Source organism: Rhyacophila brunnea, unplaced genomic scaffold, assembly GCF_057557595.1.
Source record: "Rhyacophila brunnea isolate RB1 unplaced genomic scaffold, BYU_Rbru_1.0 scaffold_20, whole genome shotgun sequence".
Classification (NCBI taxonomy): Eukaryota; Metazoa; Arthropoda; class Insecta; order Trichoptera; family Rhyacophilidae; genus Rhyacophila; species Rhyacophila brunnea.
The window spans coordinates 15,405,539-15,421,268 of record NW_028232860.1 but is presented as its reverse complement, the minus strand read 5'-3'; the positions used below and the strand labels follow the sequence as shown (position 1 = coordinate 15,421,268).

Sequence of the window (15,730 nt, the reverse complement as noted above, 5' to 3'; positions counted from 1 at the left end):
CCTATAGGTATAGAATAAATGCAGGTGCAATTTGCAAAGTACTCGTATCTTAGGTACCTACTCATCTGTGGCTATGACGTGTGTTTGATCGGTTAGTTATTTATTTATATTGGAAATGTTTTGAGGTCATAACAATAATTTATTCAATAAGTAAGAATATAAAATATAAATGGATGTCAGCCACTTGCCCAACTTGTTAGGTCCATCGTCTGGGATCAACCACGCAAACATATGATTTTGACAGTCGTTCATTGTGGAACTTCTTCAAATGTCGGTTAGCGAGAAATTATTGTGTCCGCGGAACTCTGTTGCAGAAAAACTGTTGCTTTTGCGTGCAGCGAGCGCAACGCCGCGCCGTATGACGCGTCGGTGCATTCTGCATTTCGCATTGTTGTCGTCGGTCTCGATGCATTTTTTTACGGGGTCGAATGCATTTCGCATGACTTGCATAACATCGCATGCTTACTAAAACATTAAAAAGGACGCATAATAACACATTTTATGACAATTGCTGAATATTTCTATCACAAATTTACATTATGTAGTTGGTTTTCCCTACACGATGTTTACACACCCATAATTCGGTCCAACGCCGTCTATTTAACCTGCGGCCCGTGTCGAGTGAAATTTGTCACATGCGACAAGCTGATGTTTTTATCTACCAAAAATGTCGCACTGCGATATGTGCGTAATTTACGTGTGTTTTGCGAATGACAACAAAACCACACCGAAAAATTCGACGTGTCTGTATGTGCGACCGGTCTTAGAGTTATGAAGTATAATAATACTAATTGAACTGATTGAATCGATATCATTTCGCGGTTAATATCTGTGATATGGTATATAACTACATCAGATGACTAATGGCCGGTTTTATTTTCTTCTTCGGAATCTCGGATGTTGCATCTAGTCTAGCCGGTTACGTTATCCATATCAGAACTAGTTGGTTCCACATTGATACATAAATTATTATTTTTAATCCGGCCTTCCAGAATAATACACCTGGAAACCTAATAGTATACCTGCCACTCAGTAAGTATAATTAGTTTTTCTTTCGATTCGATAACAAAAACAAGAATGTATTAATACATTTATGTCTTGTGGATGACCTATGATACTTACGCTTGTTGATATTTTTTCTTTTTATACATCTCTGGGTGCGCTCATCTCGTTTCGTGGCTATTCATTTATTCAGGGCTCGTATTATATTTTATTAATGCGTAGACTATGAGCAAATCTCTTTTGTTTTAATGACATTTTGTTGGAGTGTTATTGCGCCTGTGTATTTTAAACTATCGCGATTATAATGGTTTACACGTAAAAGTGCTGACTGTCTCTCCAATTTCATTCTTCAAGCGTAAGCGAGACACGATGTTGTTGTCATTGTATAGTGCTATTATTTGACAGACTGGTTCGGACAAGTTCGTAGATAATCGGTAAATGTCAAAATATTCTGTGCGGTGTCGTTCGAATTTCTTCCGGCAGGTTCGTCACTATCGTTATACTGCGCATGCGCACCCATCATGCAAGTACCGATTATTATGTCTGAAAATTCAGAAGCTTCCGAACTTTATTTAACCGTGAATGCAGTCTTGCAACTTGCACGATAGTACCTACGTGTTTACACGTGCATATTCTTTTTAATACGTAGATAATGTCCGCGTTTAAACGAGGTATTAGTCTATTTTTTGTTAAATAAATTTTCCTTGCCATGAATGGTTTTAATACATACATAATGTCGCAAGACACGTAAGCATTGTTTATTGTAGAATCTGCACGCGGATGAAACAATCTCAGATAAACCTAATTCCGACGATAAATATATTGAACAAAATTCGCCTGCTGTGCCATAACATTACATTAGAAAGATATTTAAAGGGTGAGTACTGAATGTGACTTGCTACATTTATTGAAGGGAGGTTTAAATTGAGCAGACTTTTAGTTCACGCATAGGGATGCATGTATGTTATCAAACGCGCAATCTTCCAAGTCTCTTTTGTAGTTCTTTCTGTTACGCTTCTAGCAGAAATTTTAAATGCTCTTCCCGTTCGGTAATCATTGATATACGCCGGAAATACATGATCATAATAATATATAATATTTATTTACCACATTATGAAATGTAGTCATTATTCTTCCCGTTAATTTATGTAATTTAATACTCATATTAAAATGTCCAAACACAACGAAACTACCACCCAATATTTTACGGCATCTTGCGTTCTTACACCAATAATATTATTTCGTTTATTTAAAATCCCTTCGAAGCGAACTATCAATCTATTGTATGTAACCTAACCCGTTGGCTCATTGCACTCTGAAAATGAGTAGATACCTACATCGTAAATAAAAAAAAATATGGTTACCGCTGTCATTTCTCGAGAATGTTGGTAAGGCGATCTTTCGGGGCATCTTCCTCGTAGTCCTGCGAAATGGTTTTTTTCGCAACTAATATTTACAAAGTGGAAGAGTTTAATGAAATTGCCAATTATGTAATGTTCAATTATTTCTCTTTTCACCAAATATAAGCAGCAAAAAGTCATACCTGTTAATTAAAACGTACTCCTCACTGGGGGGGGGGGGCTTATTGCTGTGGCTTCTCAACAATTCCGCGTCTATTTTTGTATTTTGATTAAATTTCTGTGTTTGTGAAACAGCCGGGCAAACTTTCGAGGACCAAAAAATCTCTAAAATACAAACCGACCGTAATTAAAAAATATATTACGCCCACAAACAAATAGAATATTTTGAACTCAATAAATCTTCCATAATTAAACCTTTATAGTATTTTACGTTATATTTTTAAGATAATATCATTTTCCTATGGCATTATTCGGCTAATCTTTTAATTCAATTTCGTTTTTTTTTATATTTATTGTGGACATAAGAAATTATGATCCCAATATGTTTACAACCCCCACGTTGGCCGCGCGGCTGAAGCGTAGGCCTATAGTGTCGTGGGTTCCAGGTTCGAATCCTGCGTCTGACGAGTAGGTACACATATTGTTTTTCAATTTGTGTATGTGTCGGATTATGGACTTAATAGGTTGAGCAAGTGGCTGACATCCATTTTTCGTAAAAACAAAATCCGTTAATACAAACCTCCACTCTGTGGAGGCCCATATGATCCTATTAGGATCGGACATGGTCGTAGAAGATGTTTACAATGGTTTTTCAGAGAAACAAAAAAAATAAACTGTAAATAATGAAGTAAGCCTACTTAATCCATTGCGTAAGGCATTGGCTTCTCATATGAGGGCTCTAGATTCGATTCCCGATGAGGTCATGTGTGATTTTCTCAAAGCGTGGGTGTTTATGTGATTGTTTCACTTCTACTACTGCAATACAGTGCCTGTTGTAGTGTTAAAAAAGGAACGAAAGCGTCTCCTTTCTGTCTGGATTTATTAATATTATAATGGAGTTCTTCAAAGTGCAATTCAATTAATTGTAGTTAATTAGTAGTGTAATCATTCTCAACTGAACTAGAACATCAAATTAACGCGGACAAAACCTGTCCTGATCTTTATATAATTGTTTCACTTGTACTACTACAATACGATTTCACTACAATACTGTTATTGGACTTCATGTTGTAGTGTTAAAAGTTATATACTTATTATATTATTGATAGAAAACGTATAAAGCTAGACTGATACCTACATACAGTAAGAACAGCGTCCAACAAATGAGTATTCTAAAAATTACAAAATAGTATGTAAAATTGCGCTCACTTAAGTGGAATATATCGATCACCAATCCAATTTGGTTGAAGTTGGCTATCGCCGTTCCAATCAGCGTTATCAATGTCAGGTTAGTTATACACCTTGGAACAACAGACAATTCAAACTATCCAGCGTTGTTCGTTCATAACAAATATCTTTATGAAGAAAAAGACAGTGTGGCATATCGCTGTGTTTTTATTTTATTTTTTCGTTTACTTTTATTGCCTTGACACGTTTATAACGTATTTTTTTTTTTGAAAGAAATAACATCAAAAAGAAATAATCGAATATGACTTATGAGCCATTATCGTGAATTAGCACTTTGCTATTTTCTGTTGAATTTTAAAACATATTGTTAGTATTGAAAATATTTTTATTTCAGAAGTCGCGTGGGCTTCGTAATATAAATAGAGTGTCAAACTAGAGTTAAGAAATCTTTTCACTTAATGTTAGAAATAAATGTCTTACAAAAATTATAAAAGATTCTTTTATTTATCTTGTTATTTTCTCGCAAGTTTTTTTAGATTGCATAAAATGAATAATAGTATTATGAAGATTGACTAAAACATTACATCTAAATAAGGTGGTTTTCCTTTCTTATAATAACACCAACACTTGTATTTTTACGGTGAGGTACTAAAATACTCAAAGAAAAATATTTTTTCATTAATAAATGAATGAATGAATTAAAAAAACCCTTTAATTAAATGTTACCAACTGAATGGAGCCCCAATTAATTAAGTACGTTATAAGTATTCACATAATAGAAAAATGCATATCTAATTGGTAATAATTACAATATATGTATATTATTATACTGTTTTGGTCTATGATAGAGTATTGGTCAGAAGTAAAGTTATTTAATTTATATCTGAAGACGTAGAAAGCAATGACTATGTGTAGCGAGTCGGGACGTGATAGAAAAAATTGCAAATAGGTACTTAGTTATTAAAATGGGCCATTGTTATATTTATATGTTAGTTTGTCGGCATGTATGAAATGTCGTTCGATGCGCTAGCAGTGTTGCCATCGTACCTTTAATGTGAGTGAAATGTGAAAAATATTCCCGACTCGCTACACCGGCTACACGGTATTTTAAAGTAACGTTTTTCTACACGTGAGACATAAAATGATCAGTCATTTTGACTTATTAAATCATTCGGATCACCGATTATTTTGTCAAAATCAGTATCTACAGAAAAAAATGTTTTGATTCATATGCTCCTAGACAAGACATATTCTCGATATGGATATATAAACATGAAAGAATAAAGAACCATTTTGAATTTATCATGAACTCAGTCAGCCAGGTCGCCCTCCCGTATAAAGCATCGCGATATTTCTCCTCTTGTCCGCAGCGGGGTCGAGTGCAGAGATGAGATCCTCTCCTGCAGCCAAGCCCGCGCGGCCGCCCTCCAAGAGCAGCAGCGGGCAGCGGCTCCGGTCAGCGCCAGCGTGAAGACGCCGGCAGCCTCACCGTCCGCTGCAGCCCCGGCGCCAATCCCGGCCCCGGTGGTCGCGCCCATAGTGCACGTCCTCGAGGGCCCGCAGCCAGCCACCGCCAAGATCTTTGCCCCCAGGACTGAAGAGATGAACAAGGGATTCTTGATGTTCTCCGAGGAGGAGCCGGGTCTCACTAGTAAGTTCAAAGTCATTTTTTTTATTAAGTACGTAACGTAGACTATGCGCAAATCCCTATCAATATAATTAAATAGTTTATTAATTTATATACACAATCCACCTACCTATAGTTATTTGGATCGCGTTATGCAACATTAATTCAAAAAGACAAGCAACTATCATTTGTAATTAATGATAACTACTAGAACGAGTAGGAACTTATCTTAGTATTTCTTATTTATTGAAATTAAATTTCGGGGTTTATTAAACCTGAATAATATTCATATGTCGTGAATAAAATTTATTTCATTTTTGTTGCGTTGATCTGCATATAAGCCAATACATCTTCAGTAAAAAAAAATCAGCTCTCTAGAGCCCTATCGTTGTCGTGCCTTTAAAGCCAGGACAAACTTTGGGTTTTAGTGCTAGAATACAGTGGTTGAGCGGCGTGCGCAACTCAAACGTATAACCGTGTGTGAAATGTTCGTAGACAGTGTCTTTTTTTGGGCATTTCACACACGGTTATACGTTTGAGTTTCATGCGCCGCTGCTGCCCCGCTGCCCGCGCGTTCACTCTGGCCAAGCACTTAACATATTGAGCTGATGCGATTTTAAATATTGTGTAAGCATGGTCTATATGCTCCGTCCGTTAGCTGAAATGTTGATTTACTTGGTATAAGTACCAGAATAAATCTAGGAGAAAATAACACCGTAAGATATTTTGTCGGTACCAGAGATGAGTTTTGAAGCACATTATTTAACTATGCAATTTAAGTTTTAAATTGGCTCCATCATTCTAAATTTACAAGTGAGTAGTGACTCATAAAAATCTCAACCCGGCGATCTCTTATCAACTGATTAAGGAATGCGAATGCATATTAGAGATTGAAAAATCGCGTTGGTCCAATTTTGTCATTGGTTGTCATGCAACTGTCTATTTTCGATATAATGCACGACGGTAAAATGCCGATTGTGTCACTGCTTTTCGATCTCGTAATCAATCAGATGGAAAAAAACGAGAAGTGTTGCGATTTGCGACAAATAGACTGCCCATAACTGATTGCTCTAATACACTTTGGTGGGAAGTCACTACATACAAAATGTACCTATATTGTTTGGAAACTTTCTAAATTCCATGCAATTGTTTTTAGTGTGTTCTTCGCCCTTCTGTCCTGTCAAAAACCAAATATAAAGTCACTACACAATTCGTTTGCACTTTTACAAGCATGTTTAAGTTCCGTGCAGAACAAGCGTTCAATTGTATACTATACGTATAATGACATGTCATCGACAGTACCTTGTTTTGATTCCTATCAGAATTTTTGTCATGAAACCGCGAACACTTTTACTGAAATATCTTCCCCTCTTGGTGCATTAATACGAATCTGAATTAGATATTTTTTAGGTTAACGAGATTATACTATGCCCTATGGCCACGATTGTATTAGTGGAGTAAATGCAGAAACAATCAAGTTAGTGTATTGTCGAATGATATCTCGTGATGATATTATGATAATCTATTAAAATGCGATTTAAATTATGTAGATTTAATCCTCCACAAGTCGTCTGTCTTTGAATAATGCAGGTGTACTTATTCAATTTTAGTTATGGGACTCATACTCGTAACTCGTCCGGCACACGGTATACGTTAATATCTATAATTCATGAATTTTATTTTCGTCTCCAGTGTTGAAGGAGGAACCGGAGGACCTGACCCATCTGGCGCCAACCGCCGGCGACGTCTGCATCCCCCTGGAGGATAGCCCCTTCGACATGTTCGACGATTTCATTCTCGGCAACGACAACTACTGCGGCCTCCTGCCCGAGGGTTTCGCGGATCTCGTCGGATCCGGAGACTCGGACGACAGGACGTCCTGCCACCTCCGGGCTGACGATGACCCCTTCGCTACCCCCTCATACAGAGACGACGATGCGGATAGCAGATCCCCGCTTGCGATGTCGCCGTGTGTCTCCAAGGTGATGAGACTAGTTACTGAAACGAATTTATTCACCTAACATTCTCAATGTCAGCCATATCACATCTTTATCTTCTAAATATTAAATTGATTATACTTTTCCTGTTGTTCATTCGCTTTTTTCAAAAATGATAGGCTAAAATACCTACAGCCTCCGGGCACACGATAGTATAATGGTGATTCTGACATTTTTTTTTACAAAACGTATATATAATATGTAGGTATGTATGTTTCGTATACGTGAATAATTACTCAATTCATCGCAGTCTGCCTAGCTAAATCTTTCTTTGTGTTAGTTTATACGATATTACACGTCCAATTGGGCAAGTAAAACAACAATCAATTTATAACTGCAAAGTTAGGCTTTAACTAGTTTACATAATTACATAGTATAGAGTCTTCGCCACTGGTATATAATTATTACAATGATTACTATAATTATTATGATCGTTGTCTGGTAAATCATCTGTGGAATTATTATGGGATGATCATTGCTACTTGTTAATAAATATTGAAATTTTCACCAGTCATCCATCACAGCATATTGATTGTCATGCGTTATTAATCAGTTAATCACCCATCCATATTGTTATTTTAATTATGTTTACATTACAATTATTATTTTACTATTTTTAGTAGGATTGTATTAACATCGCTTAGCGATCCCACAATGCCATTAATCATTCCACTATTATTTAACTGTCAACGTAATAAGTACTCTGTGAGTGAAAAATTAACTGAAATAGTAGTACAATAATACTTACGTATCATTAAATTGGACAGTCCAGGGACATTGTATATTTTTCATCTTAGTGGACAACGATTGGATTGGATACAAAATAATCCAAGTTTGTATTCTTATTCTGTGCTCTACTTATATTCTCATACAAGTTTCGTTCTCTCTATTTCCTCTTAAGGCACTTGGTTGCAGTCATATCTCTGCGAAATAGTTTCAACGCAACCGTACTAGACTAGTTTCCTTGTTACCTATAACTTTATAATATTATGTAATGCGATAACTGATAAGAAAACATAATGCATTGTGGTTTTGACGTTAGTACCTATTTTGTATACAAGACCATGTTAAATACAATGTAATGTTAATTTAATTACGTGCACATATTTATTATAAAAAAGAGAAAAACTAAATACCAGATGCATTCCACTAGACTAATTTATAATAATTATTGTTAATCATTACTTCAGACGACCACAATAGTCGAGATGCTTACGCGCTGGCTTATAATGTCGTGGGTCCCAGGTTCGAATCCTGGGTCTGGCAAATACGCATATTATCGTTTTTCAATTCGTCTATGGGGTTAGAGTATGGACCTAATAGGTTGAGCAAGTGGCTAACATCCATTTCTCGTAAATACAAAAATCTGTTATATACAAATACAAACCTCCACACTGCGGAAGCCCTTGTGATTCTATTAGGATCGGACATGGTCAAAACAAAGTATATTCTTTTACATTCTAATGGATTTAAATTCAAATTCCATCAAGTACCTACCTTCGGTCGATAGTATTAATATATTCTTTTACGATTGTTCTCATTTGGCTGCACCTGCCTTGACAGGTCAGACTATATCTAACTCCAGTATACGACGGGAAAATATGTCACGCCATTTTGCCCGATGCAATGGATTATTTTATAACTATTATGCCGTAAATTCAGATGCAGCGTGTACATCGCTGTTGGAACACTGCGTCAGTGTTTTAGTTAATAATTTGTGTTTTCTTTAAATTCAGAGCTCCGACGTCGGCAGCCTACCCTCGCTATGCAGTCCGGGCGGCTCGCTGCCAGAGGAAGAACTCAACGCCAGCCCGCTGCTGACAGAACTCGGTCTGGAGGGCGAGCTCGACGCCAGGGCCCCCTACATCCCGATGGGTCCTTTGGATCAGCTGCCCATCCACCTGGGCGACCACCATAACCATAGACAGAATCACCTGCAGCAGCAACAGCCTCCTCCCCTGGCTGACGGCCGCGTTATGTGGGGCGCTCTGCCCGACCACCTCACCCTTCACATGCCGAGGAGGGGCGCGAGAACGCTGCCATCGAGCGATCGACCTGTCTCCAACTCCAATCTGGCCAGGCTACTGGCTTCCCCGACAACGGACCGCGACGCTGATCTGGGCAGCAAATCGCCAGCTGGCGATGTGGATGTTTCCCCTATTTGTATTAACGGTGTTGAAAATAGTTAGTATTGCTTTGTATTTATATTATATTATTTTGTTGATGATATGCCAAGAGCCTTTATTGAAAACATTACAAGTTCGCTATGGTGTGTAGAATCATTCAAATGTTTGTTCTTTCAATAATCACTGTCTTGTTGCTTGTGATTTTTTTTCGGTTGGGAGACATGTCAGAGAAAAAAAACAAATGATGTGTTCACTCACTAATACTTTTTGGCAGTGGCAGAGATGTGGCTATATTATAGTATTCCGGTGTCTCAAAAAATATTGTGGAGATTATAATATGTAAAGTATTTTTAAAAAATACTAAAACATCACTGTATAGTAACTTTTGGGACACACAGTAGGTATAACTATAACTTCAATTTGGTTATTTTCTTTGATACATCTAAAGTTTTGTTATGGTTATACCCACTACAGTGAAACAGCGGTACGAAACTGTGAATTTAGATCGTAGTGCTAGTTATCGATTATACTTCGCATGCAATATGGTAAACTGTAATACGTTAGCAAGTCAATTTAATAAAAAAAAATCATTAACTCAGAACAGGTAACTATGCAAGTTAAGCAGTAACCAGCACTACCATTGAAACTCTCAATTTGGTACCACGGCCTTATTGTAGACGGCCTTATGTAACACCATAAAATTCTAGGCATGTTTTCTATAAACTCTTGGTTCTCAATGACTCAAATACAAAATATAATATATTTTTAACGTATTTTCTAAAATATGTCTGATTGTTAATTTTCCACAGGTCCCATAGACACGTGGAGAACAGACCAACGTGAATCGTTGGAACCGTTACCCTCAAAACGCCAACAGACCACAAACCTTGGAGAAATTCCCACCACAGTATCCAGCGCCGTATGCGATAAGACCGGATCCAAGAGATCCGCCAGTCCAGCTGGTGTCGGGATCAACGTTGTGAAGAAGTCCCGGTCGAGACGTCAGCCCCAGGAAAAGGTTTCTCTTCAGCAGCCTCCACCTCCGCCAGCAGGGAGTGTGCTGATGAACCTTCTCGTCAGCGGATGCGATGTGAGTGCAGGCTACATCTGCCTCGTTCAGGGCAGGCCTCGAGCCAAGCCTTGAATTTTTCACTTGGACTTTTGTTGAAGCGTTAAATGCGTGTGTTCCATTGCTGCACAGGAAATAGATTACCCGAAAATGTGCGGTAGAAAGTTTCTTATAACAATATGCATTGCATATTTAATGCTATAAATTCGGAACCGATGTACTGCGATCGTGATACGGTGAGCCCGAGTTCGAATCCGACCATCATCATCAGCCTGGATCAATCCACTGGTGGATGACAGCATCTCCATTCATCTCGGACTCGTGCGTTGCGTTGCCACGTACTTCCGCCAAACTCAACTATTTCTTCAATCCAACTGCCTACCTTTATAAGTATGGGTAAATCTACCTTTCTGACATTCTCTACCTCTTGGGTACCACTGGATGAGTAAATTTGTCTCTTCTGCGAGCTACGTGCCTGCTCATTTCCAATTCAGCTTTTTGCTAAACTCTGTTTCATGACATACCCGACATATGCCATATAAAATAATATTTTATATTATTTATTTGGGTCGTGTACGCCCCTGGCAACCTACACGGTGGTCACAATATTTTGTCTGCATGCAACGAACCGAACTTTATTGTCACTTATTCAACGTTTTACTTAAATTTACTTGCAAAAGTAGCTCTCTATTGTTCACGTTTATTATTTTGTTTGGTGAAAGGGAAGAAATAACACCTTAGGGTGGATAAAGAAAACAATAGATTTTCAGGTGTTTCTAAAAACGAGTGAGATTATAAATGTGGATTTTTTAATTTTTTGTGAGTCAATATTGAAACTGTAAGTTGGAACTCTAGCGAATGAAGATATACAGCATTCCATGTTATGTTATAACCACCATATATGTTTAAAAATATACCTCGGCACAAGAAGAACTTGATATACCTACATATAACATTATTATGTGAATTGGAGATAACACAAATTGTTACAGTGTCATGTTATTACCTATCATTGATCGATATATGTACTATCGGTCTGGCATATTATGAATGATCCATTTCTTTGTGACATAAACTGAGTTTCTATTTTTTTGCATCAAGCAAAATAAATCAATTATCTTTATACTAATAATATCTCAGAAATTTAGTTATGTCACAGAAATGAAAAAATATATTCATGTCAGTGATTCAATTAACTTACTAAGTTTCATTTTTAATATATACATATAAAATGTTGTATAGCGAAATATAATCACGTCATTTTTCTATTGTAATTAATTATTATTGTTGATATGTTTAAATATAATAAATGTTATTCCACGAAACATCAGCGAACTTTTACTGAATGCGTAGCTTTTATAGTTTAAGTTTTATGTCTGTTTAAGGATTATTATGAAGTGTTAATTTATATTTATAACTTTATTGAATAAAATATTCATTTAGCTTGTAATAATTACTGTTGATGTTTTTTTGTAAATTATCCTATTAATTTTACGGTTCGAATAGCATTAAAAGTATTATTTAACAAATTTGTGAGTTAGCTATTTTAAATAGATTTTGTTGGGTTTGACATAATTCTAAACAACTGTGAATGGTTTTTGCATAGGTATAAATATTTCACAATTTTAACACTCCTTGTAAATAACAAAAACACATTTTCCTTACGACTAAATACATCTAGTCAAGTGTTTGTTTTTTGTTCAATTATTATTTTATATATTTATACGAGCATTGTTATTAGTCACCCTGTTGTTATATTGTGTACTATACATGGTAGAGTAAATAATTTAATTATTGCCGATTTGAGGCATCCATATCTGTAAATTTTAATCAGTTTTGGTTGAAAATGGTGTCCAAATAGTTTACAATATTTAAATAGTTTTTTACGTAAACAATAAACTTGTACATAGACCGTCTCCCTACTTCCTGCGTAGCTTTGTAAATGTTATGAATATTATGTTTTACTTATATACCTACTTATTGGTAAATGGGTACATCAGTGAATAACCGGTCGCATCACTCTGCAGCGCGCTCGACTTGGAGAATCGCTCACATTCCTCGCCACCCCTGCCATTTCCTTTTCACCCGATTTTAGTATGTTCTTCGAAGATTATTACGGATTCGCGTTTTGATCAACCTTATACTGCGCATTGTTACTAGGCTTAAATTTATTTTTATTTAACTAATTTTCATAATTGGTGCAATATCACAATTTTGTTATCTTTTGATATACAATGTTTTACGATCGTGTCAAAATGGATCTACAGTCAATTTGACTACAAGCATTAAAATATACGGGCACTTACAGGTAGAACAAGTACTAGTAGACCTCTGCAGAGCAATTCGACCTGTTTTTCATAGATTTATCGGTAAAAATACTATCTAAATAGGTATATTGCCAACTCGTAAAACGAATTTTAGTGTTGTAACAATAAAATAAATGTCGATCGAATGATACTAATTTTTAAATAAATTCTTCCAATCACCACAACTATTTTCACATAATTGTGTAGTATAAATTATGCACTTCGGTTGTTAATTCATAAAATCCATCCTACAAAATTTGCTAGAGACACAATTCACACATACACATATGATAGATATATAAATATCCCAGTTATTTAATGGCGTTGTATATTTACGCTATGTTGTACAATAAAAAACTACTTTCTGTGTGTAAATATTTAACTAAATTGTGGGGTGGTTATTTTTTGCATAACATCATGCAATTCATAAGCAAGTGCTTACTTTCATTATGATAATAATTTTGTATTGCCTTCTTTTGAGACTACTTAGTTTGTTTTTTTACAAAAGAGCAGCGAAATAAATCAACCTTTTTTACTGTGTTCTAAATAAAACTAAATATTTTTTTTATATAATATAATAAATAAAACGTATTGTATGGTGACATTCGACACTTTGATTAACTACTATAAAAAGTTGTTTACATATTATATATTTTAAACATATTATACGATTGACATATTAATATTATTCAGAGTGTATGTAGTATTTCTAGTGAATTAATTGACTGGTACAGTAAGAAAGGCCTGAATCCATTAGATATATACGTATATCACGTTCTGGGTCAATGTCGATATACTCGTATATAATATAATATCAGATAAACAATTTTGCAATCGATGATTATCGATCAAAGATTAAGTATCATGTCTATTCGATATTTTTATAATATATACGATTGTGTTTAAATTAATGGTTAACGAAACGTTTATAATGTAATAGTTACTATTCGATTGTATTACTATCGTTCCCAAGTTCCTGTAGGTATCATCCTATCATATATTTGTTTTTAACAATTTTATAATGACATACCCAGTTGATAGAATTACATTACATCATCGTTTTACATAATTATCGTAATGAAAATATTAAAAAAAAAAAAAACTACTTAATTATTTACTTATCTGTAATGCAGTTTAATATATCCGTACGTTTATCAACATCGATTAAACAGTATTCATAAGAATGCTATATGTTTTCAATATTATGAATTGAGCGTTGTCAAATCATATGGGTACAACGAAGTCTTTAAAAATGAATATATCATAATTTACTTGGCATGGTAAATTGAACGTAGTTATGCAGAATGTAGCCAGTCCACAATAATGTCAAGCTGAGATTATGGCACTTTAGTAACAACATGATTATTAAAAATGTATGTAAAATGTCAAATTGTAAATAGTATTTTATTTCAAGAGTATTTTTTGCGGCTTGGCTATTTTCAGCAGAACGTAGAGAAAACCTTCTCGCATCTGATCTATATCATATCTCATTGTTTTTATTTTTTGTGGACTGGCTACTTTCTGCATAACTATGTCCAATTACACATTACGGTAAGGTATCAGTACCTACATATTATATAATGTTATTACTGTTCTGTTATAAAATACAAACATTTAGTTTAAAATTAACAGTAAATTCGGTACTGTTCGGTTATACCGGAGGCAGCGGAAAACGCATTTTGAAAATAGCCGATAAACTGGATTATTTGTTAGGTTAACCTAACCAAACCTAACCTAACCTAACCTAACCTTACCCAACCTAACCGAACCTAAACTAACCCAAACTAACAAATAATCCAGTTTATCGACTATTTTCAAAATGCGTTTTCCGCTGCCTCCGGTATAACCGAACAGTACCGTGAATTCAAATATCGCAGATTTCTTCAGGCTTTATAATTTAAATAATTTATTGCGAGTTTAATTAATGCTTTTTTATTATTATTAATTTTGTCGCTACGTTGAACGCTCAACGCAAAGCGACGAGTTCAAACACACTAATAGATACATCACAACATTCACAGCGTATATCGCGCGCGGTCTTTAAAATTAAAGTCTTACAATTGCGATTTGCAACCGGCCTAAGCTTCGTGACGAATATAATAATAAGTTTCAATGTTTTCTAAAGTAGTGTTTCGGTATAGTTAGGGAAATCGTTCCATCCTCAAAGAGAGATGTTTAGAGTCTAAATACTAGTTACCAGTTTGAAAGAATATGTAGTTTTGAAGTTTTTAATCCATTGACAAGAGTAATCGATATTAATAGTGAATACTATTTTATTCGAAGTTGCTATTTGGATTTTAGATTTTTTGGAATCTTTAAAATATTGTATAATCATTGTGATAGATATTGCTAACATATGGACTGACCGTGTATTTTTGAGATTGGCATTTTATATTTAAAAAAATGTATTGTGTAGTATGAGAAAGCCACCGGATATTTGTGTATAAATTATTGTATTCATGTGACACCAATTATTTTATTATTATTAAAACTCGCTCAAATGATTATTAGAAACAACCACACTAAAAAAGGCCGCATACTCCAATATTGATATTATTTATATCTGTTGATCGAACCGGCATTGTTACTACCTACAAATTTTAATGTTTCTTACTAAAATTGTAATGTCTACATCTCTTGTAGTGGTATATAAAAAATTTGCGATTAAATTAAATTATTTTTATTTATTGGACACTGCATTACTGTATGTATATCTATATCTGTCTTTTTAATTGTCTCTTTCTGAGTATGCATGTTTCGCACGGCTGAAAACGATAAAAAAAGCGTTTAAAAGAAATATGTGTAGTTAGTTACTCTTTCTTGCATTATTACAAAATGGTGGTCCCTTATTTATTGACTTAAGTGTCCCATTCACAGTACAAATTTAAATACATA

The 15,730-nt window shown here is 35.1% G+C and overlaps 1 protein-coding gene across 1 annotated transcript in view; it reads left to right on the top strand.

Moving 5' to 3' along the window:
- The window catches only part of LOC147071275 (uncharacterized), a 329,897-nt gene that overhangs the window by 299,924 nt on the left and 14,243 nt on the right, over window positions 1–15,730 (top strand). The window contains exons 8-11 of the mRNA XM_085948056.1: window positions 5,081–5,361; window positions 7,030–7,319; window positions 9,071–9,518; window positions 10,270–10,550. Of these exons, the coding sequence (XP_085804182.1) occupies window positions 5,081–5,361; window positions 7,030–7,319; window positions 9,071–9,518; window positions 10,270–10,550 (1,300 nt within the window). The remainder of the gene's footprint in view (window positions 1–5,080; window positions 5,362–7,029; window positions 7,320–9,070; window positions 9,519–10,269; window positions 10,551–15,730) is intronic.